This window comes from Bombina bombina, chromosome 5 (assembly GCF_027579735.1).
Source record: "Bombina bombina isolate aBomBom1 chromosome 5, aBomBom1.pri, whole genome shotgun sequence".
Classification (NCBI taxonomy): Eukaryota; Metazoa; Chordata; class Amphibia; order Anura; family Bombinatoridae; genus Bombina; species Bombina bombina.
This window is the reverse complement of record NC_069503.1, coordinates 136,281,705-136,309,490: the sequence shown is the minus strand read 5'-3', so window position 1 is coordinate 136,309,490 and position 27,786 is coordinate 136,281,705. Positions and strand designations below refer to the sequence as shown.

Genomic DNA, 27,786 nt, shown 5'->3' with positions numbered 1-27,786 from the left:
CATTTTCTTAGTGCTCTTGCTGAATATCCAACAATCCGCCGGTGCAGGATAATCAACACAGTGAACGGACATATAAAGTGACCAGCACTAGTGGGCTAGTAGATGGAACATAACAACACATATTAGTCGCTGTATTTGTGAAGCTGGAGCACAAGATTGGGCAGTAAAGGTCTGGAGCGGCGGCTCACGACAGGCATCGCTACCTCCTCGGTCTTCCGAGGTTTCTAGTCAGGACTGGTCACAGAGAGAACATTTACAATTTCACAGCTCAGTGACACAAGCAGGATCTTTTTATTGCAGAGAGCCTAAGACTAACGGACATTTGCCACTACGCAACAAACATGGCTGCCGAGAAAGATTCTAGCTGCATGTCTCGTTTAGATGACATCTTAGAAAAAATAGAACACCGCTTTAAAGACCTAATACAGAGGGCTCCATGGGACTTCCTAATAACATTGCAGCTGTCTGAGACTAACACAAGGAATAAGCTGGAAGCGGCAGAGGTGATATACAGGGGGGATGGGGCCGCGGCAAAAGGCACCCCCGTGGTCTCCTCCACTCTAAGAAGGAAAGAGATCAACACTAGTAAAGCAACACCTTTGCAAGTCTCACCACGAGTGCATCTGTCTCGGGCGATGAATAGACCACCTATGATCCACTTACACCAAAATGCCGACACAATTCAATATGATGATCCGCTGTCTCAGCAAAAGCAAGCCGACAGTGTACCCCATGTTATAGCTTTTAAACATTCTAGGAAGCTCAATACCTCAACCTGTGTTATACCGAGGTCTGGTGCACTTCGCATGAAGGAAGGGTCTAGCTGGGAGAATAAAGGAAAAGTCCGATCCATCACACCTTCGGATAATACACCATGCACAACATCTGAGAATTTACATTTGCAGGTGGCTGTGTCTCATCACTCAGATGACGGGAACTCTAATAATCAGTATAGCAGGGACTACTGCAGGGACTTCATGAAGCCAAACTGAGGAAAGTTTGGCACTGTCATATATGTTCTAACACTGTTGGCCCAAATATGCTAATTGTTTCTCAATTATGTGTTTTTCTTATAAAGAGTGTGTTTGTTTAAAAGATATTAGAGTATGTTTAGATCTCAGCACTTCCCTGCTTTTCTAAGTTCTGAATAATCCGGCATCCCTGGTGTTGTTTTATATAAAGTGCAGACAGGTTTTGGATGTATGTACACAACGACAATCTGTAAGAGGCACAGTAACAACATTAATGCCCTTTTATAATTAATATGTTTGTTGTGGGGTTTAGGGGGTGGCCTCTAGAGAGACATAGTTTTACACTTGACAAAAGGGATCTATACTATGTATGTAGCCTCAGTTCTTGGAAGGAAAAGGTTAACAAGATGGGTCCCCCCCCCCCATATGGTCTGGGGCCGGGGAACCAAGTATCAACCATTAAAGACAACAACAAGAACTAAGTCTTAAAAGAAAGTTTAAAATTGTGTGTAATGTGTGTTGTAAATCAGGGTCTGTGCCATATTTGTATGTTCAGAGAGGGATGTATGACAATCTGTTAAGAGTCTATATTTTTATCCGTTCAGGACTTCTCATTTAGATTATATTTTCAGGGAAATAATTATTTATCTATTTTACCAAGTTTTGCAGTTTCCAGTTTGTATATTATAGCTGCTCACTTTTGTGTGATATGTGTTATTATAGCAACCAGTCCTGACTCATGCATCTATCACAATTTTTAGGAAACAGGTAGTTTCTTCATTTTATGTTTATTTTTAAAGGATGCAGTTTGTTTGTTTTTCTTTGTAATCTTTATGTATACATAACATTAACCCCCTTGGCCTCAAGTAATCATCAGAAAAGGTCCAAGAGAGATCTGTATTACTGTATGAGGGGTCTGAAAGCATTAAAAAAAAAATGAGGAGGATTTTCAATATTTTTGTACATTCAAAGTCAGACATGACATGATCATCTGCTGTATTGTATTCACTATCTAAAATGTCTGTATCTCTTTTCTTCAATAAAAAATAAATATTAAAAAAAATAAAAAATAAATACAAACTTGCGGTAAAATAAAAATAAACCCTAAGCTAGCTACAATGTAATTATTAGTTATATTGTAGCTAGCTTAGGGTTTATTTTATAGGTAAGTATTTAGTTTTAAATAGAAATAATGTAGTTATTAACAGTAGATTTTATTTAGATTTATTTTAATTATATTTAAGTTAGGGGGTGTTAGGGTTAGATTTAGGGGTTAATAAATTTAGTATAGTGGGGCGGCAGATTAGGGGTTAATAAATGTAGGTAGGTGGCAGCGATGTTAGGGGTTAATACTATTTAACTAGTGTTTGCGAGGCAGGAGTGCGGCTGTTTAGGGGTTAATATGTTTATTATAGTGGCAGCGATGTCCGAAGCGGCAGATTAGGGGTTAATAAGTATAATGTAGGTGTCAGCGATGTCGGGGGCGGCAGATTAGGGGTTAATAAGTGTAAGATTAGGGGTGTTTAGACTCAGGGTTCATGTTAGGGTGTTAGGTGTAAACATAAATTTTGTTTCCCCATAGGAATCAATGGGGCTGTGTTACTGAGCTTTACGCTGCTTTTTTGCAGGTGTTAGATTTTTTTTCAGCCGGCTCTCCCCATTGATGTCTATGAGGAAATCGTGCACGAGCACGTAAAACCAGCTCACCGCTGGTTTTACGTGCTCGTGCACGATTTCCCCATAGACATCAATGGGGAGAGCCGGCTGAAAAAAAGTATTGGAGTGCGGTATTAAGCACAATTTTGCTCTACGCTCAATTCTTGCCTTTTAACGCTGGGTTTGTAAAAACCTGTAATACCAGCACTGTAGGAAAGTTAGTGGTGAGAATAAAGTGCAAGTTAGTACCGCACCCCTCATAACGCAAAACTCGTAATCTGGCCGTATATTTGTTAACTATGTGATAGGGTGTTTACCATGACTACATTTTGGCGTATTTTTGGTCCTAATTGGGGGGTGGGGTTTGTGTAATGTTTGTTATATATTGTTTGCACTTTGTATACACTGTGTCTGAGGAAGGGGATACAGTACTTTTTCCCCGAAACGTCACTACTTTCACAGTAAAATATTTTTTTGGAAAGACCAGAGAGTGCCAGTTTTTCTTTCACAATTCCAATAAAGAATGCAATTTTATGCAACTTTCTAATTTACTTATTTTATAAATGTTTATTCATTCTCTTGGTATCTTTATTTTAAAAAGCAGGAATGTAAGCTTAGGAGCCAGGCCATATTTGGTTCAGCCCTCTGGATAGCGCTTGCTGATTGATGGCTACATTTAGACACCAATCAGCAAGCACTACCCAGGTGCTAAACCAAAAATGGTCTGGCTACTAAACTTACATTCCTGCTTTTCAAATAAAGATATCAAGAGAATGAAGAAGAAAAAACTGATAATAGGAGTAAATAAGAAAGTTGCTTAAAATTGCATGCTCTATTGGAATTGTGAAAGAAAAAATGTGGATTTAATATCCCATTAAAGCCCTTTGCCTGCCTTTTTTTTTTTAACACCTGAGACCTCATATCTTTGAACCCTAGTAACTTTTTTTTATGTAATATTTTTTTTTTATAATTTGTATGAGTGTTGTTTTGATTGCAACTTTTAAATGTTAAAGTGAACACATTTACTTCAACTCGCAATACACGTGCTACTTCCAACTCGCACAAAGAGCCGCAATAAACCCCTTATCGCTTGCACACAAGCACGGCACGCTACTCGTAATCTAGCCCTAAATATGTTAACTATTTTTTGCATGAATAATATTAGTAAATGTATTAAATAAAAATTAAACAAACAAAGTACAATTTGTGCACAAATGATATCTAGGTATTGAATAATAACAGGTTGCTAGATACAACTCTTATGAAACAAGTTGATTTATTTTAGCTGAGGAATATCCATTTATCAATAAACAAAGAAATGTAAAGCATCTGATATATGCTCTTTCAGGCAGAAACGAGAACAACGTCCCTTTAACTTATACTGATACGTTTGTTAATTGTGTTCAGTTACCATACGGAGGGGCAATCTACGCTTTACAGTTTTAAGAGTCAGGTACTATATCCTAATTTCATATAGGTCACATAAAGCATTTTCTTTCATACGGTGGTGAGAGTCCCCGAGCCTTGACATTTGGGATTAAAATCCACTCCACCAGGAGGCAGACAAAAATTACCAACATATCAAGAGATGTAATCCTTCCTACCTCCTTATTCCCCTCAGTCTGAAGTATAGCTGTGAAAAAAAGAAGAGCAGGAAGAACAAAGCAGGGTAGAAATATGGGATCAAAACAAAAATCAGGGTCTCGTGGATTCTCACCACCATGAAAGAAAAATTTATCAGGTGAGCATAAATTCTGTTTTTTTTTAAAAAAAGAAAATATGCTGCTTAGATAAATCTAGTTAGAGCTAAGAAATGTAAAATAATATTAGCGTGTATTAATCCTGAGCTCACAATGGTGCGCACGGAGTCAGCTTAGATTGTACAACATGCAACTTGTGCTCACACAGGGACGAATGACCCTATTACATACCTGCTCCTCCTCATTGACAGCTGCCGTGTAGTTCAGTATACAGTGAAGATCTTCAGCATTAGGGTTCCTGGAGAGGAAATCCTTAGTCAGGTTGAAGAGAGACATCTGAACGGTTTTCATATTATCAGCTGTGATCTGATCTTCTTTCTGTACTCTGCAAAGATAATGTTGCTAAGTCAGTACACAAGAGAATCATGATCCAGAAATGAGAAATATAAGTCTGGAAAGCCAACCCTGAAAGCGAGATGTGGCAAAATCACTGGGGAATACTCAATAAAGTATTAAACATACATGCTCCTGGGCACTACACACTTTCTTTTAATTGAGAAAACAAGCTAAAAACTGGCTACTTTATTAACATTAGGGTGACAGGTCGACAAGAGAAGTTACTGTCCTAACGATAAGGACAGCCTTATGTATATCTGCGGGTTATTATCCATAATACTTCCTGGCACATCAACAATAAGGAGAGACCTATTTATATCTGCGGGATATTAGCCATAATACTTCCTGGCACATCAACGATAAGGACAGCCTTATGTATATCTGTTGGTTATTAGCCATAATACTTCCTGGCACATCAACGATAAGGACAGCCCTATGTATATCTGCGGGTTATTAGCCATAATACCTCCTGGCACATCAACGATAAGGAGAGCCCTATGTATATCTGCGGGTTATTAGCCATAATACCTCCTGGCACATCAACGATAAGGAGAGCCCTATGTATATCTGCGGGTTATTAGCCATAATACCTCCTGGCACATCAATGATAAGGACAGCCTTATGTATTTCATGCTGGTTATTAGCCATAATACTTCCTGGCACATCAACGATAAGGACAGCCCTATGTATATCTGCGGGTTATTAGCCATAATACTTCCTGGCACATCAACAATATGGAGAGACCTATGTATATCTGCGGGTTATTAGCCATAATACCTCCTGGCACATCAACGATAAGGACAGCCTTATGTATATCTGTTGGTTATTAGCCATAATACTTCCTGGCACATCAACGATAAGGACAGCCCTATGTATATCTGCGGGTTATTAGCCATAATACCTCCTGGCACATCAACGATAAGGACAGCCTTATGTATATCTGTTGGTTATTAGCCATAATACTTCCTGGCACATCAACAATAAGGACAGCCTTATGTATATCTGCAGGTTATTAGCCATAATACCTCCTGGCACATCAACGATAAGGACAGCCCTATGTATATCTGCGGGTTATTAGCCATAATACTTCCTGGCACATCAACGATAAGGACAGCCTTATGTATATCTGCAGGTTATTAGCCATAATACTTCCTGGCACATCAACGATAAGGAGAGCCTTATGTATATCTGTTGGTTATTAGCCATAATACTTCCTAGCACATCAACGATAAGGACAGACCTTTGTATATCTGTTGGTTATTAGCCATAATACTTCCTGGCACATCAACGATAAGGACAGCCTTATGTATATCTGCGGATTATTAGCCATAATACTTCCTGGCATATCAACGATAAGGAGAGCCTTATGTATATCTGTTGGTTATTAGCCATAATACTTCCTGGCACATCAACGATAAGGCGAGACCTATGTATATCTGTTGGTTATTAGCCATAATACTTCCTAGCACATCAACGATAAGGACAGACCTTTGTATATCTGTTGGTTATTAGCCATAATACTTCCTGGCACATCAACGATAAGGACAGCCTTATGTATATCTGCGGATTATTAGCCATAATACTTCCTAGCACATCAACGATAAGGACAGCCCTATGTATATCTGCGGGTTATTAGCCATAATACTTCCTGGCACATCAACGATAAGGCGAGACCTATGTATATCTGTTGGTTATTAGCCATAATACTTCCTAGCACATCAACGATAAGGACAGACCTTTGTATATCTGTTGGTTATTAGCCATAATACTTCCTGGCACATCAACGATAAGGACAGCCTTATGTATATCTGCGGATTATTAGCCATAATACTTCCTAGCACATCAACGATAAGGACAGCCCTATGTATATCTGCGGGTTATTAGCCATAATACTTCCTGGCACATCAACGATAAGGACAGTCATATGTATATATGTTGGTTATTAGCCATAATACTTCCTGGCACATCAACGATAAGGACAGCCTTATGTATATCTGCGGGTTATTAGCCATAATACTTCCTGGCACATCAACGATAAGGACAGCCTTATGTATATCTGCGGGTTATTAGCCATAATACTTTCTGGCACATCAACGATAAGGACAGCCCTATGTATATCTGCGGGTTATTAGCCATAATACTTCCTAGCACATCAACGATAAGTACAGCCCTATGTATATCTGCGGGTTATTAGCCATAATACTTCCTAGCACAACAACGATAAGGACAGCCCTATGTATATCTGCGGGTTATTAGCCATAATACTTCCTGGCACATCAACGATAAGGACAGCCCTATGTATATCTGCGGGTTATTAGCCATAATACTTCCTGGCACATCAACGATAAGGACAGCCCTATGTATATCTGTGGGTTATTAGCCATAATACTTCCTGGCACAACAACGATAAGGACAGCCCTATGTATATCTGCGGGTTATTAGCCATAATGCTTCCTGGCACAACAACGATAAGGACAGCCCTATGTATATCTGCGGGTTATTAGCTATAATACTTCCTGGCACAACAACGATAAGGACAGCCCTATGTATATCTGCGGGTTATTATCCATAACACTTCCTGGCACATCAACGATAAGGACAGCCCTATGTATATCTGCGGGTTATTAGCTATAATACTTCCTAGCACATCAACGATAAGGACAGCCCTATGTATATCTGCGGGTTATTATCCATAATACTTCCTGGCACATCAACGATAAGGACAGCCCTATGTATATCTGCGGGTTATTAGCCATAATACTTCCTGGCACATCAACGATAAGGACAGCCCTATGTATATCTGTGGGTTATTATCCATAATACCTACTTGACACTGCAACAATTAGGCCAGCCCTTTGTATATCTGTGATTTATTAGCCATAATACCTCCGGGCACAACAACGCTAAGGACAGCCTTATATACAGTACTGTGCAAACATTTTAGGCAGGCATGAAAGAAAAAGTGATGCAAATTAAGAATGCTTTCAAAAATAGAAATGTTTAGTTAATTAGTTTATTTTGATCAATTAACAAAATTCAATGGGAGGAAACAAAATAAAAAATCTAAATCAAATCAATATTTAGTGCAACCACCCTTTACCTTCAAAACAGCATCAATTCTTCTAGTTACACTTGTTCAAAGTCAGGGATTTTGTAGGCATATAGTCAAGTATATGATTAAACAAATATACCAAACAGGTGCTAATGATCATCAATTTAATATGTAGGCTGAAACAGAATCATTAACTGAAACAGAAACAGCTGTGGAGGAGGCATATAACTGGGTGAGGAACACCCAAACTGACAACAAGGTTAGGCTGCTGAAGAAACTTTAATGCCAAAAGCAAACACCATGGCAAGACTGAGTACAGCAACAAGACACAAGGTAGTTATACTGCAAGGACTCTCCCAGGCAGAAATTTCAAGGCAGAGAGGGATTTCAAGATGTTCTGTCCAAGCTCTTTTGAAAAAGCACAAAGAAACAGGCAACGTTGAGAGCTGTAGACGCAGTGGTCGGTCAAGGAATCTTAGTGCAGCATCATGCTTACTTCCCTTCCCAATCAGAAGAATTCCAGCAGTGTCAACAGCTCAAAATTGGCAAAAAACATTGGGACCCTAATACACCCATCTACTATCTGGTAAGATGTGGTCTTCATGGAAGACTTGTGCCCAAAAAGCCATACCTCTGACATGGAAACAAGAGTTAGCGACTCAGCTATGGACGAAAATACAGGAACTGGGGTGCAGAAAAATGGCAGCAGGTGCTCTGGACTAATGAGTCAAAATGTAAAATATTTGACAGTAGCGGAAGAGAGCAGTACAAAAGTATCTACAGGCAAAAGTGAAGCATGGTGGAGGTTCCTTGCAAGTTTGGGGCTGAATTTATGCAAATGGAGTTGAGGATTTGGTCAGAATTAATGGTTTCCTCAATGCTGAGAAGTACAGGCAGATACTATTCGATCATGCAATACCATCAGGGAGGCATCTAATTGGGCCTCAAATTTATTCTGCAGCATGACAATGATTCAAAACATTCAGGGTAAAAAAGAATAAGGAGTCCTGGACGTGATGCAATGGCATCCACAGAGCACTGATCTCAACATCACTGAGATTGTCTGGGATTACATGAAGAGACAGAAGCAACTGATGCTACCTAAATCCACAGAACTGTGTTTAGCTCTCCATGATGTTTGGAACAACCTTCCTGCCAAGTTCCTTAAAAACTGTGTGCAAGAGTATCTAGAAGATCTGATACTGTGTTAAAGTTACACAAAATATCGATTTGATTTAGATTTTTCTTTTGTTCACTGACTTTGCATTTTGTTAAATGATAAAAATAAACAATTATTAATTCTGTTTTTGAAAGCTTTCTTACTTTACAGCATTTCACACCTACCTAAAACTTTTGCACAGTACTGTATATCAAGCGTAATTAGCCATAATACCCATGAAAACAATAAGGACAGCCCTATGTATATCTGTGGATTATTAGCCTAGGGGCACAACTACCATTAGTGAAGCAGACGCAGTGGCCCCAGGGCACAAGTGCTGGGTCCCATAGCAGACAGTCTATACAGGGAGTGCAGAATTATTAGGCAAGTTGTATTTTTGAGGATTAATTTTATTATTGAACAACAACCATGTTCTCAATGAACCCAAAAAACTCATTAATATCAAAGCTGAATAGTTTTGGAAGTAGTTTTTAGTTTGTTTTTAGTTATAGCTATTTTAGGGGGATATCTGTGTGTGCAGGTGACTATTACTGTGCATAATTATTAGGCAACTTAACAAAAAACAAATATATACCCATTTCAATTATTTATTTTTACCAGTGAAACCAATATAACATCTCAACATTCACAAATATACATTTCTGACATTCAAAAACAAAAGAAAAACAAATCAGTGACCAATATAGCCACCTTTCTTTGCAAGGACACTCAAAAGCCTGCCATCCATGGATTCTGTCAGTGTTTTGATCTGTTCACCATCAACATTGCGTGCAGCAGCAACCACAGCCTCCCAGACACTGTTCAGAGAGGTGTACTGTTTTCCCTCCTTGTAAATCTCACATTTGATGATGGACCACAGGTTCTCAATGGGGTTCAGATCAGGTGAACAAGGAGGCCATGTCATTAGATTTTCTTCTTTTATACCCTTTCTTGCCAGCCACACTGTGGTGTACTTGGACGCGTGTAATGGAGCATTGTCCTGCATGAAAATCATGTTTTTCTTGAAGGATGCAGACTTCTTCCTGTACCACTGCTTGAAGAAGGTGTCTTCCAGAAACTGGCAGTAGGACTGGGAGTTGAGCTTGACTCCATCCTCAACCCGAAAAGGCCCCACAAGCTCATCTTTGATGATACCAGCCCAAACCAGTACTCCACCTCCACCTTGCTGGCGTCTGAGTCGGACTGGAGCTCTCTGCCCTTTACCAATCCAGCCACGGGCCCATCCATCAGGCCCATCAAGACTCACTCTCATTTCATCAGTCCATAAAACCTTAGAAAAATCAGTCTTGAGATATTTCTTGGCCCAGTCTTGACGTTTCAGCTTGTGTGTCTTGTTCAGTGGTGGTCGTCTTTCAGCCTTTCTTACCTTGGCCATGTCTCTGAGTATTGCACACCTTGTGCTTTTGGGCACTCCAGTGATATTGCAGCTCTGAAATATGGCCAAACTGGTGGCAAGTGGCATCTTGGCAGCTGCACGCTTGACTTTTCTCAGTTCATGGGCAGTTATTTTGCGCCTTGGTTTTTCCACACGCTTCTTGCGACCCTGTTGACTATTTTGAATGAAACGCTTGATTGTTCGATGATCACGCTTCAGAAGCTTTGCAATTTTAAGAGTGCTGCATCCCTCTGCAAGATATCTCACTATTTTTGACTTTTCTGAGCCTGTCAAGTCCTTCTTTTGACCCATTTTGCCAAAGGAAAGGAAGTTGCCTAATAATTATGCACACCTGATATAGGGTGTTGATGTCATTAGACCACACCCCTTCTCATTACAGAGATGCACATCACCTAATATGCTTAATTGGTAGTAGGCTTTCGAGCCTATACAGCTTGGAGTAAGACAACATGCATAAAGAGGATGATGTGGTCAAAATACTCATTTGCCTAATAATTCTGCACTCCCTGTACATAGGTGTGTCCAGAACGTATACAATCCTAATGCAGGAGATCCTTTTATTAGTACAGATTGCAGGTCCATCTATCTATCCATCCGCAAAAACATTATACAGAGGAGCATGTAAATTATTACTGTTCCTTACTACTGAGTTACCTTTTGGGGGTCCAAAAAAGTTTTGCACCAGGGTCCTCTGTTGAGTAGGTGTTCTACTTTATTAGCTATAATATTGCCTGACACAACAACGATAAGGACAACCCTATGTATATCTGTGGGTTATTAGCCATAATACCTCCTGGTATGGCACTTATAAGGAAAATCCTATGTATATCTGTGGGTTATTAGCCATAATACCTCATGGTATGGCACTGATAAGGACAGTTATATGTATATCTGTTGGTTATTAGCCATAATACCTCATGGTATGGCACTGATAAGGACAGTTATATGTATATCTGTGGGTTGTTAGCCATAATAGCTCCTGGTATGGCACTGATAAGGACAGTCCTATGTATATCTGTGGGTTATTAGCCATAATACCTCCTGGTATGGCACCGATAAGGATAGTTATATGTATATCTGTGGGTTATTAGCCATAATACCTCATGGTATGGCACTGATAAGGACAGTTATATGTATATCTGTGGGTTATTAGCCATAATAGCTCCTGGTATGGCACTGATAAGGACAGCCCTATGTATATCTGTGGGTTATCAGCCATAATACCTCCTGGCACCGCCCAGATAAGGACAGCCCAGTGTATATATGTGGGTTATCACCCATAATACCTCATGGTATGGCACTGATAAGGACAGCCATATGTATATATGTGGGTTATTAGCCAAAATAGCTCCTGGTATGGCACTGATAAGGACAGCCATATGTATATCTGTGGGTTATCAGCCATAATACCTTCTGGTATGGCATTTATAAGGACAGTCCTATGTATATCTGTGGGTGATCAGCCATAATAGCTCCTGGTATGGCACTGATAAGGACAGTTATATGTATATATGTGGGTTATTAGCCATAATACCTCCTGGTATGGCACTGATAAGGACAGTTATATGTATATATGTGGGTTATTAGCCATAATACCTCCTGGTATTGCACTGATAAGGACAGTTATATGTATATATGTGGGTTATTAGCCATAATACCTCCTGGTATGGCACTTATAAGGAAAGTCCTATGTATATCTGTGGGTTATTAGCCATAATACCTCATTGTATGGCACTGATAAGGACAGTTATATGTATATATGTGGGTTATTAGCCATAATACCTCCTGGTATGGCACTGATAAGGACAGCCCTATGTATATCTGTGGGTTATCAGCCATAATACCTCCTGGCACCGCCCAGATAAGGACAGCCCAGTGTATATAACATAATTTATGTAAGAACTTACCTGATAAATTCATTTCTTTCATATTAGCAAGAGTCCATGAGCTAGTGACATAAGGGATATACATTCGTACCAGGAGGGGCAAAGTTTCCCAAACCTCAAAATGCCTATAAATACACCCCTCACCACACCCACAAATCAGTTTAACGAATAGCCAAGAAGTGGGGTGATAAGAAAAAAGTGCGAAAGCATAAAAAATAAGGAATTGGAATAATTGTGCTTTATACAAAAAAATCATAACCACCATAAAAAGGGTGGGCCTCATGGACTCTTGCTAATATGAAAGAAATGAATTTATCAGGTAAGTTCTTACATAAATTATGTTTTCTTTCATGTAATAAGCAAGAGTCCATGAGCTAGTGACGTATGGGATAATGAATACCCAAGATGTGGAACTTCCACGCAAGAGTCAATAGAGAGGGAGGGATAAAAATAAAGACAGCCAATTCCGCTGAAAAACCATCCACACCCCAAAATAAAGTTTCAATCTTATAATGAAAAAAACTGAAATATAAGCAGAAGAATCAAACTGAAATAGCTGCCTGAAGTACTTTTCTACCAAAAACTGCTTCAGAAGAAGAAAACACATCAAAATGGTAGAATTTAGTAAAAGTATGCAAAGAAGACCAAGTTGCTGCTTTGCAAATCTGATCAACCGAAGCTTCATTCCTAAACGCCCAGGAAGTAGAAACTGACCTAGTAGAATGAGCTGTAATCCTTTGAGGCGGAGTTTTACCCGACTCAACATAAGCATGATGAATCAAAGACTTTAACCAAGATGCCAAAGAAAAGGCAGAAGCCTTCTGAGCTTTCCTGGAACCGGAAAAGATAACAAATAGACTAGTCTTTCGGAAATCTTTAGTAGCTTCAACATAATATTTCAAAGCTCTAACTACATCCAAAGAATGCAACGATCTTTCCTTAGAATTCTTAGGATTAGGACACAATGAAGGAACCACAATTTCTCTACTAATGTTGTTAGAATCCACAACCTTAGGTAAAAATTTAAATGAAGTTCGCAACACTGCCTTATCAGAAAAGGAGACTCACAAGAAAGAGCAGATCATTCAGAAACTCTTCTAGCAGAAGAGATGGCCAAAAGAAACAAAACTTTCCAAGAAAGTAATTTAATATCCAGCGAATGCATAGGTTCAAACGGAGGAGCTTGAAGAGCCCCCAAAACCAAATTCAAACTCCAAGGAGGAGAAATTGACTTAATGACAGGTTTTATACGAACCAAAGCCTGTACAAAACAATGAATATCAGGAAGATTACCAATCTTTCTGTGAAACAACACAGAAAGAGCAGAAATGTGTCCTTTCAAGGAACTTGCAGACAAACCTTTATCCAGACCATCCTGAAGAAACTGTAAAATTCTAGGAATTCTAAAAGAATGCCAAGAAAAATGATCAGAAGAACACCAAGAAATGTAAGTCTTCCAGACTCGATAATATATCTTCCTAGACACAGATTTACGAGCCTGTAACATAGTATTAATTACGGAGTCAGAGAAACCTCTATGACTGAGAATCAAGCGTTCAATCTCCATACCTTCAAATTTAATGATTTGAGATCCTGATGGAAAAAAGGACCTTGCGATAGAAGGTCTGGTCTTAACGGAAGAGTCCACGGTTGGCAAGTAGCCATCCGAACAAGATCTGCATACCAAAACCTGTGAGGCCATGCTGGAGCCACCAGCAGAACAAACGAACGCTCCTTTAGAATCTTGGAAATCACTCTTGGAAGAAGAACTAGAGGCGGAAAGATATAGGCAGGATGACACTTCCAAGGAAGTGACAATGCATCCACTGCTTCCGCCTGAGGATCCCTGGATCTGGACAGATACCTGGGAAGCTTCTTGTTTAGACGAGAAGCCATCAGATCTATTTCTGGAAGTCCCCAGATTTGAACAATCTGAAGAAACACCTCTGGGTGAAGAGACCATTCGCACGGATGTAAAGTCTGGCGACTGAGATAATCCGCTTCCCAATTGTCTATACCTGGGATGTGAACCGCAGAAATTAGACAGGAGCTGGATTCCGCCCATGCAAGTATTCAAGATACTTCTTTCATAGCCAGAGGACTGTGAGTCCCTCCTTGATGATTGACATATGCCACGGTTGTGACATATACCACACATGTGACTCTCTCTTTAGAAGCGGCCACGACTGAAGAGCTCTGAAAATCGCACAGAGTTCCAAAATGTTGATTGGTAATCTCGCCTCCTGAGATTCCCAAACCCCCTGCGCTGTCAGAGACCCCCATACAGCTCCCCAACCTGTCAGACTTGCATCTGTTGAGATCACAGTCCAGGTCGGAAGAACAAAAGAAGCCCCCTGAACTAAACGATGGTGGTCTGTCCACCACGTCAGAGAGTGTCGTACAATCGGTTTTAAAGATATTAATTGTGATATCTTTGTATAATCCCTGCACCACTGGTTCAGCATACAAAGCTGAAGAGGTCGCATGTGAAAACGAGCCAAGGGGATCGCGTCCGATGCAGCAGTCATAAGACCTAGAATTTCCATGCATAAGGCTACCGAAGGGAATGATTGAGACTGAAGGTTTCGACAAGCTGAAACCAATTACAGGCGTCTCTTGTCCATCAAAGACAGAGTCATGGACACTGAATCTATCTGGAAACCTAAAAAGGTTACCCTTGTCTGAGGAATCAATGAACTCTTTGGTAAATTGATCCTCCAACCATGTTCTTGAAGAAATGATACAAGTCGATTCGTATGAGATTCTGCTAAATGTGAAGACTGAGCAAGTACCAAGATATCGTCCAAATAAGGAAATACCACAATACCCTGTTCTCTGATTACAGATAGCAGGGCACCGAGAGCCTTTGTAAAAATCCTTGGAGCTGTTGCTAGGCCAAACGGCAGAGCCACAAACTGGTAATGCTTGTCTAGAAAAGAGAATCTCAGAAACTGAAAATGATCTGGATGAATCGGAATGTGCAGATATGCATCCTGTAAATCTATTGTGGACATATAATGCCCTTGCTGAACAAAAGGCAGAATAGTCCTTATAGTTACCATTTTGAATGTTGGTATTCTTACATAACGATTCAATATTTTTAAGTCTAGAACCGGTCTGAAGGAATTCTCCTTCTTTGGTACAATAAATAGATTTGAGTAAAACCCCAGACCCTGTTCCAGAACTGGAACCGGCACAATTACTCCAGCCAAATCTAGATCTGAAACACATTTCAGAAACGCTTGAGCCTTCACTGGATTTATAGGAACGCGAGAAAGAAAAAATCTTCTTGCAGGAGCCTTATCATAAAAACTATTCGGTACCCTTGTGAAACAATGTTCTGAATCCAAAGACTGTGAATCGAATTGATCCAAATTTCTTTGAAAAATCGTAATCTGCCCCCTACCAGCTGGGCTGGAATGAGGGCCGCACCTTCATGTGGACTTGGGAGCTGGCTTTAGCTTTCTAAAAGGCTTGGATTTATTCCAGACTGGAGATGGTTTCCAAACAGAAACCGTTCCTGTAGAGGAAGGATCAGGCTTTTGTTCCTTATTCTGACGAAAGGAACGAAAACGATTAGCAGCCCTATATTTACCTTTAGATTTTTTATCCTGTGGTAAAAAAGTTCCTTTCCCCCCAGTAACAGTTGAAATAATAGAATCCAACTGTGAACCAAACAATTTATTACCTTGGAAAGAAAGGGAAAGCAAAGTAGACTTAGAAGACATATCAGCATTCCAAGTTTTAAGCCATAAAGCTCTTCTAGCTAAAATAGCTAAAGACATATACCTGATATCAACCCTAATGATATCAAAGATGGCATCACAAATAAAGTTATTAGCATGTTGAAGAAGATTAACAATGCTATGAGAATTATGATCTGTTACTTGTTGTGCTAAAGCCTCCAACCAGAAAGTTGAAGCTGCAGCAACATCCGCCAAAGATATAGCAGGCCTAAGAAGATTACCTGAACATAAATAAGCTTTCCTTAGAAAGGATTCAATTTTCCTATCTAAAGGATCCTTAAAAGAAGTACTATCTGCCGTAGGAATAGTAGTACGTTTAGCAAGAGTAGAGATAGCCCCATCAACTTTAGGGATTTTGTCCCAAAACTCTAATCTGTCAGATGGCACAGGATACAATTTCTTAAACCTTTTAGAAGGAGTAAAAGTATTACCCAGATTATTCCATTCCCTGGAAATTACTTCAGAAATAGCATCAGGGACGGGAAAAACTTCCGGAATAACTACAGGAGGTTTAAAAAACGTATTTAAACGTTTAGATTTAGTATCAAGAGGACCAGATTCCTCTATTTCTAATGCAATTAAGACTTCTTTAAGTAAAGAACGAATAAATTCGATTTTAAATAAATATGAAGATTTATCAGTGTCAATTTCTGAAACAGAATCCTCTGAACCAGAGAAATCATCATCAGAAACAGAATCAGAATGATGATGTTCATTTAAAAATTCATCTGATAAATGAGAAGTTTTAAAAGACTTTTTACGTTTACTGGAAGGAGGAATAACAGACATAGCCTTCCTAATAGATTTAGAAACAAAATCTCTTATGTTAACAGGAACACCCTGAGTATTAGATGTTGATGGAACAGCAACAGGTAATGGAACTTTACTTAAGGAAATATTATCTGCATTAGCAAGTTTATCATGACATTCATCACAAACAACAGCCGGAGGAACAGTTACCACAAGTTTACAACAAATGCACTTAACTTTGGTAGATCCAGCATCAGGCAGCGAATTTCCAGAAGTAGCTTCTGATCCAGGGTCAATCTGAGACATCTTGCAATATGTAATAGAAAAAACAACATATAAAGCAAAATTGATCAAATTCCTTAAATGACAGTTTCAGGAATGGGAAAAAATGCCAATGAACAAGCTTCTAGCAACCAGAAGCAAATAAACAATGAGACTTAAATAATGTGGAGACAATAATGACGCCCATATATTTTAGCGCCAAAAAAGACGCCCACATTATTTGGCGCCTAAATGCTTTGGCGCCAAAAATGACGCCACATCCGCCGACGCCGACATCTTTGGTGCAAAAACGTCAAAAAAACGACGCACATACAAACAACTTCCGGTGACAAGTATGACGCCGGAAATGACTAAGAATTTTTTTTGCGCCAAAAAAGTCCGCGCCAAGAATGAAACAATAAAATGAAGCATTTTCAGCCCCCGCGAGCCTAACAGCCCACAGGAAAAAAGTCAAATTTTAAGGTAAGAAAAATTTATTATTCAAATGCATTATCCCAAATAATGAAACTGACTGTCTGAAATAAGGAATATTGACATGAATCAAGGCAAATAAATGTTTAAACACATATATTTAGAACTTTATATAAAAGTGCCCAACCATAGCTTAGAGTGTCACAGAAAATAAGACTTACTTACCCCAGGACACTCATCTACATGTAGTAGAAAGCCAAACCAGTACTGAAACGAGAATCAGTAGAGGTAATGGTATATATAAGAGTATATCGTCGATCTGAAAAGGGAGGTAAGAGATGAATCTCTACGACCGATAACAGAGAACCTATGAAATAGATCCCGTAGAATGAGATCATTGAATTCAAATAGGCAATACTCTCTTCACATCCCTCTGACATTCACTGCACTCTGAGAGGAAAACCGGGCTCCAGCCTGCTGCGAAGCGCATATCAACGTAGAATCTAGCACAAACTTACTTCACCACCTCCATGGGAGGCAAAGTTTGTAAAACTGATTTGTGGGTGTGGTGAGGGGTGTATTTATAGGCATTTTGAGGTTTGGGAAACTTTGCCCCTCCTGGTAGGAATGTATATCCCATACGTCACTAGCTCATGGACTCTTGCTAATTACATGAAAGAAATGTGGGTTATTAGCCATAATACCTTCTGGCACAGCACTGATATGGACAGTCATATGTATATCTGTGGGTTATTAGCCATAATACCTCCTGATATGGCACTGATAAGGACAGTAATATGTATATCTAGGGGTTATTAGCCATAATACCTCCTGGTATGGCACTGATAAGGACAGTTATATGTATATCTAGGGGTTATTAGCCATAATACCTCCTGGTATGGTATTGATATGGACAGTCATATGTATATATGTGGGTTACCAGCCATAATACCTTTTGGCACAGCAATGATATGGACAGCCCTGTGTATATCTGTGGGTTATCAGCCATAATACCTCCTGGCACCGCACAGATAAGGACAGCCCAGTGTATATATGTGGGTTATTAGCCAAAATAGCTCCTGGCACAGCACCGATAAGGACAGCCCTATGAATATATGTAGTTTATCAGCCATAAAACCTTTTGGCACAGCACCGATAAGGACAACGCTACGTATATCTGTGGGTTATCAGCCATAATGCCTCCTGGAATGACAGCGATAAGGACAGCCCTAAGTATATTTGTGGGTTATTAGCCATAATGCCTAATGGAATGGCAGCGATAAGAACAGTCTTATGTATATCTGTGGGTTATTAGCCATAATGCCTCCTGGACGATAAGAACAGTCTTATGTATATCTGTGGGTTATTAGCCATAATGCCTCCTGGACGATAAGAACAGTCTTATGTATATCTGTGGGTTATTAGCCATAATGCCTCCTGGAATGGCAGCGATAAGAACAGTCTTATGTATATCTGTGGGTTATTAGCCATAATATCTCTTGGCACGGCACCAATAAGAACAGCTGTATGTATATCTGTGGCTTATTAGTTATAATACTGCCTACACAGCCAAAATCAGGACAGCCCTAGGTATATCTACATAGAATACCTGCCTGTGACTATCCTAACATGTAAATGGCTGCTCTTGATATCCTTACCCATAATGCTTCCTGACAGAGTCCAGGATGTACTGCACTCCATACTTTTTCCTAACCCTCTGTTTGTGATCCTTTATGATGGACGACAGGTACTGAATGTGACCTACAAGGAGAAAATAACCACTCACATAAACCTCTTTGGCTTGCAGCAATATAGCATTTCTTCACGTGTCAGAAATAACTAATTATCTTGTGAGATCATGAAGTCAATTGTAACATCACCCTGCATAAACTATTTATTAGTGACATAAGCATAACCAGAGAATATGGGAATAAAACATTAAACGTACTAATTCAGAAAACAATCATATTTTTTTTGTTAATAAAAACAACAACAGGTGGACATTCAAGAATCTTATACCTAGCAAGGTGTTTAATTTGTTTGAACTTTGTGGGAAAACTTACCAAACCTGACAGCAAAGTCACTGTTGCTCCAAATGCGGAAGTCAAAGAGCAGGTGTTGGTAGAGGTGGTGAAGCAGATGGATGTTACCCTCTGATAACACCTGATCCATAAGCATCTGAGATGCCATCAGCACATTCATGTCCATAGTGAGAGATGGAACCTAGAGAGAAGCAGAGCACAGTCACACACATACAGCAACCAACGTAACAAGTGCAACTAAACAATCGGCAAGGTGACATTTATCTTGTACGAGACCTCTGCAGTCTGGAACATTTACAAACCTAAACAGGTCCTTACTAATAAAACACCAACATCTCCGTGTGTGGTTATTTGTCACATAGAGTCATATTTAGTCAGGTTAACATTTTATAACAAGGCAGACAGATCTGTTTTCAGTAGAACTCACCTTTTGCAGCAGTGCTCCTATCATAGCGGGACCATGACACTGCAGCAAGCTCTCCTGATTGGCCGGATGATGCAGAATGAAGTTCTTCACCATTAGCAGGAAAGCGGCAACACCATTTCGCTCAAGCCGGCTCTCTGCAGGGAGGAAAGGAAGAAAAGACAAACGTAACAAAGCTTCGAAAATTCTGATCACCACAAGAGGATCCAGACAGATATAAGCTGCTGACAGGATATACAGACATACAGTAGACAGGTCTCATGTAAGCCACAACTCATTATTCATCAATAATTATAGAAGCTGCATTAGGCATTAAGTGCTGTAATTTAAAGCCAACACAAACTCACCTGAGGACTTGCCCAGAGGAAGCTGCATTCCCTGGGCATTCCTGGAAGACGTCAGCTCAGGACCAACCAGGTCGTGGGTTTCCTGCGTATCTGTGGCATCTTTGGTTTGTGAGGCAACCTGATTCAGCAAAGGCAGCAACACCCCCATACCTCCCACACAGGTTATCACATCCTGTGGGCAAAAGGAGATACAGGTAAAGATCTCAAGTGTGACATAAGGACATATCAATAAAAAAAGAATGATAACAAGGAGAATTAATAGCTGGCTAGCCATGAAAAGACTAAGATAGGGGGCAGAGAATAGGAAGGAAATAAATAGGCAGAGAGAGGGAGGGATGGCTGGAGAGATATGAAGAAGATAGCATAAGAGAGCGCTAGCGTGAGTGAGAAAAAAAGCCAGAGAATCAAGGATGATGGAAGAAATAAGGAAAAAAAATGATATAAAGAAAGGGAAAAACAAAGCTGGATAAAAGAGAAAAACGTAGCAATGGAAATAAGTTTAGATCTGTAGAGACAGAGTAACAAAGAAATAGAGAGAGGATGAGGACAGACAGACTATAAGGGACAATGACAAAGTGTGTTCTATACAGATAAAGCAGAAATACAATAACAAGGCAAATACCTTTATATCCCAAGTAATCACCCTGTGGCCCGTCAGCCTCCCGTCAAATAAATGACTAGGGGCAAGATCCAAGCAGATGTTGTTTTTGGAAGCCTGTGCAGAAACATGAGTGTCACTTGTGTGTGAGAGAGGACTACAGCTAACTGCACAGAATATTAGCACGGACAAGGTACAGAACAATTTTTTATACATCATGAACAGAGCACAACTGACTCTCCGTGAGAAGCAGCTCTCTGCAAGTGAGGAGATAAACTGCCTGATAGGAGCAATTTAATTCTGCTTTAGAATGTCCCCTTAATGTGTGTCATTTTCTTAGTATACATGTGACAGTCATGGTGTGATGTGGTGTAATCAGAGGTTCTGGCAAACGGACGTACCTGCGGTGTATAGTAAAGGAGGAGTTTAGTGCTCAGCTCAGACAAATCACTCTCCAGTGTAAATGGGGACACACAGTTTGGACCTAAAGGAGAAGAAAGCAACTCAATAAGAATTATATTTAAACATTTATTCACATACATTCTATACTTAAGGCCCTGATATTCAAAACCTCGCTGCTCAGGTGAGATATTCTAAGAAGTCTCGTCGGTACGGCGAGGTCCTTAAAATAATTTTAGAAACAAATTTTAACTTGAGACATGGTTATGTTGCTATGTAGTGACCTTTGTGTGAAACAGAGGCTCCTACATTACAACACATGGTCTGAAAAAAATCCCAAAGATTTTGTGTGATTTCTCTCCATGTCGGCGAGGTTTGCATATCAGCCCTTAAGTAGCACTAGAACACAAGATAAAGGGACGTTGTATTAATTGTGACTGTGCTAAACTAACTGGCTGTTGCTACTGTACCAAATCTCTCCAGGCTTTAACTGACATAACAGATAGAACATTCTTGGTACCAAGCTTTGTGTAAGGACTAGCAGTGGGCTGAGGGTCTTTTAAATCAGATACACAATTCTCTGTAACTTGGTTCCTCGCGTTGAGTATCACATACAGAGTAGCACAGATGTAGTGTAACAAACAAATATAGTGCCAGATTACGAGCAGCGTGTTAACAGTTTACGTGTGAGCGATAAGGGATTTATTGCGGCTTTTTGCGCACGTAGTTTACTTCACTCGTATTGCAAGTTGAAAGTAAACGTGATCGCTTGAGCGCAATTGAAGTTAACACATGGCGGGTTAACGCAACCTCAGAGCTCTGGTTAACTGATTCGAGAAGACAAAAAAAGTGTCACAAAACACATCAAAAATACATTACAAAGTGCAGTTACACTCATAACAATATTATCTAATAAACATTATTAAAAAAAATATTGCACAAAAAAGTTATAAAGGCTCAAAGAGGTCTCAGGCAGGCAAAGAGCTTTAACATTGAGATACATATATACACATGTCTAAAGATGTATATGTATGTATATATGTGTGTACATATGTATTTATATGTGCATATATGTATGTACAGATATATATATACATATATAAACACATAAATACTCATACATATTAGTGCATTGGAGCATGTAAAATCATATTTATGCAATATTCATATTTAATAAAGTGTAATACTGTGTATTTTCTGTAAATATTTCCCATGCCAATGTTCTGCACAGATTATGTTCTAAATATTTTAAAATAGATATTTCTATATATATCTGTGTATATCTATAGTTACCTAGATATATAAATATATATATATTATGCATAAATAGTTAATATTCTGCTATGTGAAGAACATTGGAATGTGAAATATTCATATTTCATGTCGGGTTAGCGCACTTGAGAATATGCAATCGGGTTTGCGTGCGATTAGGGTGCTTTTCCCACTTTTTCTTTTTTTATTGCTCCATTGACTTCAATGGGGGAATAGGTTATCGTCTTTTTACGCGTGACGGGTTAGCGTGAGAGCAAAACCAGTTTACTTTCAAATTGTAATATGAGCGCATCTTAACGTGCGCAAAAAGCTTACTCGAGCGGGAGCGTTAAATAGAGCTCCACTTGTAATCTAGTCAATAGAAAGTAAAAATGTAAAGCATATTGCCATACTCTACTTGTACCGGCTGTTACTGTTATTCCTTAGCACTTTATTGTGATGCTCTATAGAATTAGAACACAAGTCATCTACTATCTGCTTGAGTATTAACAGTAAAAAGTTCTGCAACTAAACAACAAACAAAAATCGTGAAGTCCTTACATGCACTTTATTCACCATATTAACAAATTATATGTTGCACGTGTGCATATACAGTAATAAGACGAAAATATTCAATAGAAATCTCCAGTATAAGGCATTGGAAAACTAGTTAACTAGATGTATACAATAATAAAGTCCATGCAATACATTAATATATAAATCCCAATCTGAAATATAAGAATGTGTTCAATAGGTGGGACACACCAACCAATGCTTCTCTATCACACGGCTGGACAATTTCCCAAGAAAAGGATGATGCAGGTTACATGCGCAGTAAGTTTTAAGTACAGCTGAGAAGTTTTGATAAATCAGCCATCAACCACACTATCATAGCAATGCTGATACAACTGAATGGAAAGTGCATTGATAAGCAGCTTATCCAATGGGGAGGTACCCACCCAGGTAACGGCCTTGTTTAGCTTACTTGTGCATTTAACAGCAGTGAATTTCCCTATTCTCCAAAAGTACAATTCAGTCTGAAATTCCAGTCAGCTATGTGGGCAAGAGGTATACACATTTAAAGGGACACTAAACCGAGGCTGACCATACTGCCGCTTTAAAAAGGGACACATATGAAAAACACATATGTCAGGGCTGTTTAAAGAAATGTTTTGAATAATGTTCCATTATAACAACCCTGACATATGTAGTTTTCATGTGTCCTTTTTTTAAAGCGGCAATATGGTCACCTTAACTAAACCCAGATTTTTTCTTTAACGATTCAGATAGAGCATGTAATTTTAAGCAACTTTCTAATTTACTCCTATTCTTCGTTCTCTTGCTATCTTTATTTGAAAAAGAAGGCATTTAAGCTAAGGAGCCAGACAATTTTTGGGTCAGTACTTTGGACAGCACTTGTTTATTGGTGGGTGAATTTGTCCACCAATCAGCAAGAACAACCCAGGTTGTTCACCAAAAATGGGCCGGCTTCTAAACTTACATTCTTGCTTTTCAAATAAAGATAGCAAGAGAATGAAGAACATTTGATAATAGGAGTAAATTAGAAAGTTGCCTAAAATTGCATCCTCTATCTGAATCACAAAAGAAAAAATTTGGGTTCAGTGTCCCTTTAAGAGCCAGCCCATTTTTGGTTGAAAACCTGGGTTATGTTTGCTAATTGGTGTGCTAACCGTAACAACCAATACGCAAGCGCTATCCAGGGTTCTGAACCTAAAATGGGCTGGCTCCTAAGCTTTAAATTCCTGCTTTTTAAATAAAGATAGCAAAAGAACAAAGAATAATTGATAGTAGGAAAAAATTAGAAAGTTGCTTAAAATTGCATGCTCTATCTGCATCATTAAAGAAAAAAAATGGGTTTAGTATCCCTTTAAGACAAGACTGTATAGACTTCATATGCAGATGACTAGGGATGTCATATGCAGAATGGCGTCATTCTGATCAGACACCCAACAGAAGAAACAAGAGCCATGTTCATAATTTTACTATAAGGCCTAATACATATAGAAAACAATGCTAAATTATTGACATAAAGTGGACTCTCTCAGTAGAAATGTCAGCAATATTAACACACACCACATAAAAGCAGGCAACTGAAAATAAGTTATACAAACAAGTTCATAGTCATGTGACAAAATGAGCTGTGTTGTACCAAAATCCGCACTCACCTGCTGTATAAAGAGCCTTCACGTGACCTGGCTGCACAGCGTCATGGAAGATTGCCACGCTGCCAAGGTGCCCTTCCAGCGAGGTTGGGGTCCCCCACTCAGTATCCTGCGTCCCTGCCACTATGGTAGACACCAGCCCTTCCCGAGAGCACTGTGCCCCTCCTGGTGCCCAGCCTTGTCCCGTGCCTGTGGCTGGGAAGGACTGAGAGCGGCTTAGTACTGAGTGAGAGGCGAATGTAAGGTCAGGGGTATGAGACGGAGAGATGGAGACCTTGGTAGTTGTACGGTGACCCGCAGATCCGATGCAGCAAGATGTAAAGGACTGTGAAGATAAGGTATAGACATCGCTTGTGAGACAAACAGCGCTTCTTTTCGCTTCATCAAATAACACTAGGTCTATTTCCTTTAGAATACATTTTATATAAAAATTCCCATCAATAAATTAGTGGGAGATCTGCAAGTCAGCCAGTGAGGAATAATCTTCAGTTCCTCTTAGCTTCAAAATCAAACATAACATTTAATTCTATACAAAAATTATATTTCTAACATCTTTATTGTGCTTTTTTTCCTAGGAAAGATATTTTAGTGGTTTCTGTCACTTTAAGAACTCTCTAGAACAGTGTTTCTCAACTCCAGTCCTCAGGACCCTTACTCAGGCCAGATATTCATTGTATCTTAACTAGAGCACAGGTGAAATAATCAGCTGATCAGTAACCATGGTTACTAACCTGCTCTCACTCATCAGCTGATTATTTCACCTGTGCTCTAGTTAAGATATAATGAATATCTGGCCGGAGTAAGGGTACTGAGGACTGGATTGAGAAACAATGCTCTAGATAGAACATAAGTGACCAACCTAAGGCCAAAGCATTTTATGTGGCCGGCCACCTCTCCCTACTGAAAACCACTTGTGTGAACCATAGGAGGATTTTCCAGTACTTTTAAGATATGATGGCACCAAATGTAAAAAAAAAAGATGTAGGAAACACGTGGGAGATCACATACGCATCTTTATCCCTGCCCCACGTTACCTGGCACACACTGGCACCAAGCATGCCCCTAGCGTTGATCACAGGTTTTTCATATACAATTACAGCTCATATATTTGGTTCTGATTAATAGTTATTTTACTGCTTCTTACTGGCCATCAAAGTGAAGAAAAACATTAATGTGAAAACATTGTTCTAGAATTTAAAGGGACATAAAACACGTTTTTTTCATGTTTCAGATAGAACTTTCCAATTTACTTCTTTTAGCTGAACACATCAGTGAGCCAATGATAAAAAGTATATATGTGCAGCCACCAATAAGCAGCTATCTCCCAGCTTCTGTGCCTACCTTGGTATGCTTTTTATTCTCACAAAGGATACCAAGAGAACCAAGCAAATTAGAGAATATAAGTAAATAGAAAATGTGTATACAATTGTATGCTCTTGTCTGAATCATGAAAGAAATGGAAAGAAATATTATGAGGGGAAAAAAGCAAATAAAATGAGATGAAAGTGAAGTTGCACATATTCCCCACTAGGGGTCTCTGCTCAGCTACTTATTTAGTCCCACAGCCCTTCAGCAATACCGCCCCAAGGAGTATCTGCTTGTACTTGCACGGAACAGCTTGTTAAATTATAAGCAAATATCATAAAGGGAGGTAGCTGTCCTTTACACAGCCACATTGTTTAACCATTTCCCTGACAGAGACACAGAAGAATTCATATTTCACTACTCACACATGAACTTCCTGCAGTAAACTTTATGACAACTTCACAGTGAAATTAGAGAAAAGCAAACTAATGTCAGTTACACTGGGTACACATTACCCTGTAAAGCAGATTACCGGCTCCTATGGTACAACCCATCATCTATTAAATTAAAGTCCTGCTCTCAAGGGCACATAAACATATTATTAATACCCGTTTTACCGGCAGGATTCAGAATACGATAATCTGCAACACTCACCTCATTGAGAGCTGGGAAGCGCAGCTGAGCTGATTTGCTGAGTTGTCCATCAGTGTAAATATTCACCATGTTCTGCCCGAATGGCCGGCGCCCTGCTATGTGCACAATATCCACACAATGCTGGTGAAACACAAGTATACAGCACTTTACATAACTAATACCTTCTCCGGGGCGCCTCCATCTAAACACCCCTCTAGGCCTGCGCACAATTACACGCCAGGCGGTCACTTTCACTTTTCAATTCCACATAATTCTATTTATTGAGCAACAATAGCGTATTACTAAATTCTGAGTAATAAAATATCATTAGTTTAAAACGTAAACTCTAAGGAAGAAATAAGAACCTGATATGGTGGAATTATCACAGGTATTGGAATTGCATATAACTTCACATACGTATTAGTCCTACATTCTACACAGTGATTGTTTGATTCATAGAGTATCTAATCTGTATCTATCGTTACTGGCCTCAGCAGAGGACATCAGAGTTTTAGAAGGGTTTGTCTCTGGAATGCAAAACAATGCAAAGGTTGCTACCAAAATTACAGTTTAAATGGTTTTAAAAAATATTATTTTGCTAACAGGCATTTTGTAACGTAGTGATTTTAACATAAAAGGTTTAATTATATATAGTCAAATAATTTGATAATATATTTTTATTATTTATTTTACCTCCTTTACATATATACGTTAGCTGTGAAAATAGATTTTCTAATTATCAGAGCTGGAAATGCATCTGAAGATATCTTAAGACTAACCCTGCTACAGATATGTCCCTAATTAGCTTTAGCAGATAACAGCAAAATAATGCATTTTATACCAACAACCGTGGCTAGCCTTTTAAAAAAAAAATCTAATTTACTTATTATATCAATTTGGGACATATGCTTAGGAGCCGGCACTATATGGCCGCTCTATTTCCTGCCATACCGTGCTTCAGATTCCTACCTAGGTATCTCTTCAACATAGAATATCATAAATTCTATGCTTTGTAGGAATCACAAAAGAACATTTTTCTGTTTCATATCCATTTAATGTAGTAAGTTTTCTATATATGTTTTTAAACACTTTCCATTCCTTTTAAGTCTATTTGTTGAAGCTGGAGGGTGAGCAGGGATAAATCTGCTAGGCGGCTTATTTCCCAGCGCTGTGATATT

At 39.2% G+C, this 27,786-nt stretch overlaps 1 protein-coding gene across 3 annotated transcripts in view; it reads right to left on the bottom strand.

Moving 5' to 3' along the window:
• NBEAL2 (neurobeachin like 2) overlaps positions 1 to 27,786 on the bottom strand; it is a 496,796-nt gene that overhangs the window by 166,420 nt on the left and 302,590 nt on the right. For all 3 annotated transcript variants that reach the window (XM_053713715.1, XM_053713717.1, XM_053713716.1), the window contains 9 exons: positions 26,630 to 26,749; positions 24,674 to 24,995; positions 21,239 to 21,321; positions 20,862 to 20,954; positions 20,240 to 20,411; positions 19,896 to 20,029; positions 19,490 to 19,649; positions 19,085 to 19,187; positions 4,559 to 4,712 (listed from right to left, as the gene is read on the bottom strand). In XM_053713715.1, the coding sequence (XP_053569690.1) occupies positions 4,559 to 4,712; positions 19,085 to 19,187; positions 19,490 to 19,649; positions 19,896 to 20,029; positions 20,240 to 20,411; positions 20,862 to 20,954; positions 21,239 to 21,321; positions 24,674 to 24,995; positions 26,630 to 26,749 (1,341 nt within the window). The remainder of the gene's footprint in view (positions 1 to 4,558; positions 4,713 to 19,084; positions 19,188 to 19,489; positions 19,650 to 19,895; positions 20,030 to 20,239; positions 20,412 to 20,861; positions 20,955 to 21,238; positions 21,322 to 24,673; positions 24,996 to 26,629; positions 26,750 to 27,786) is intronic.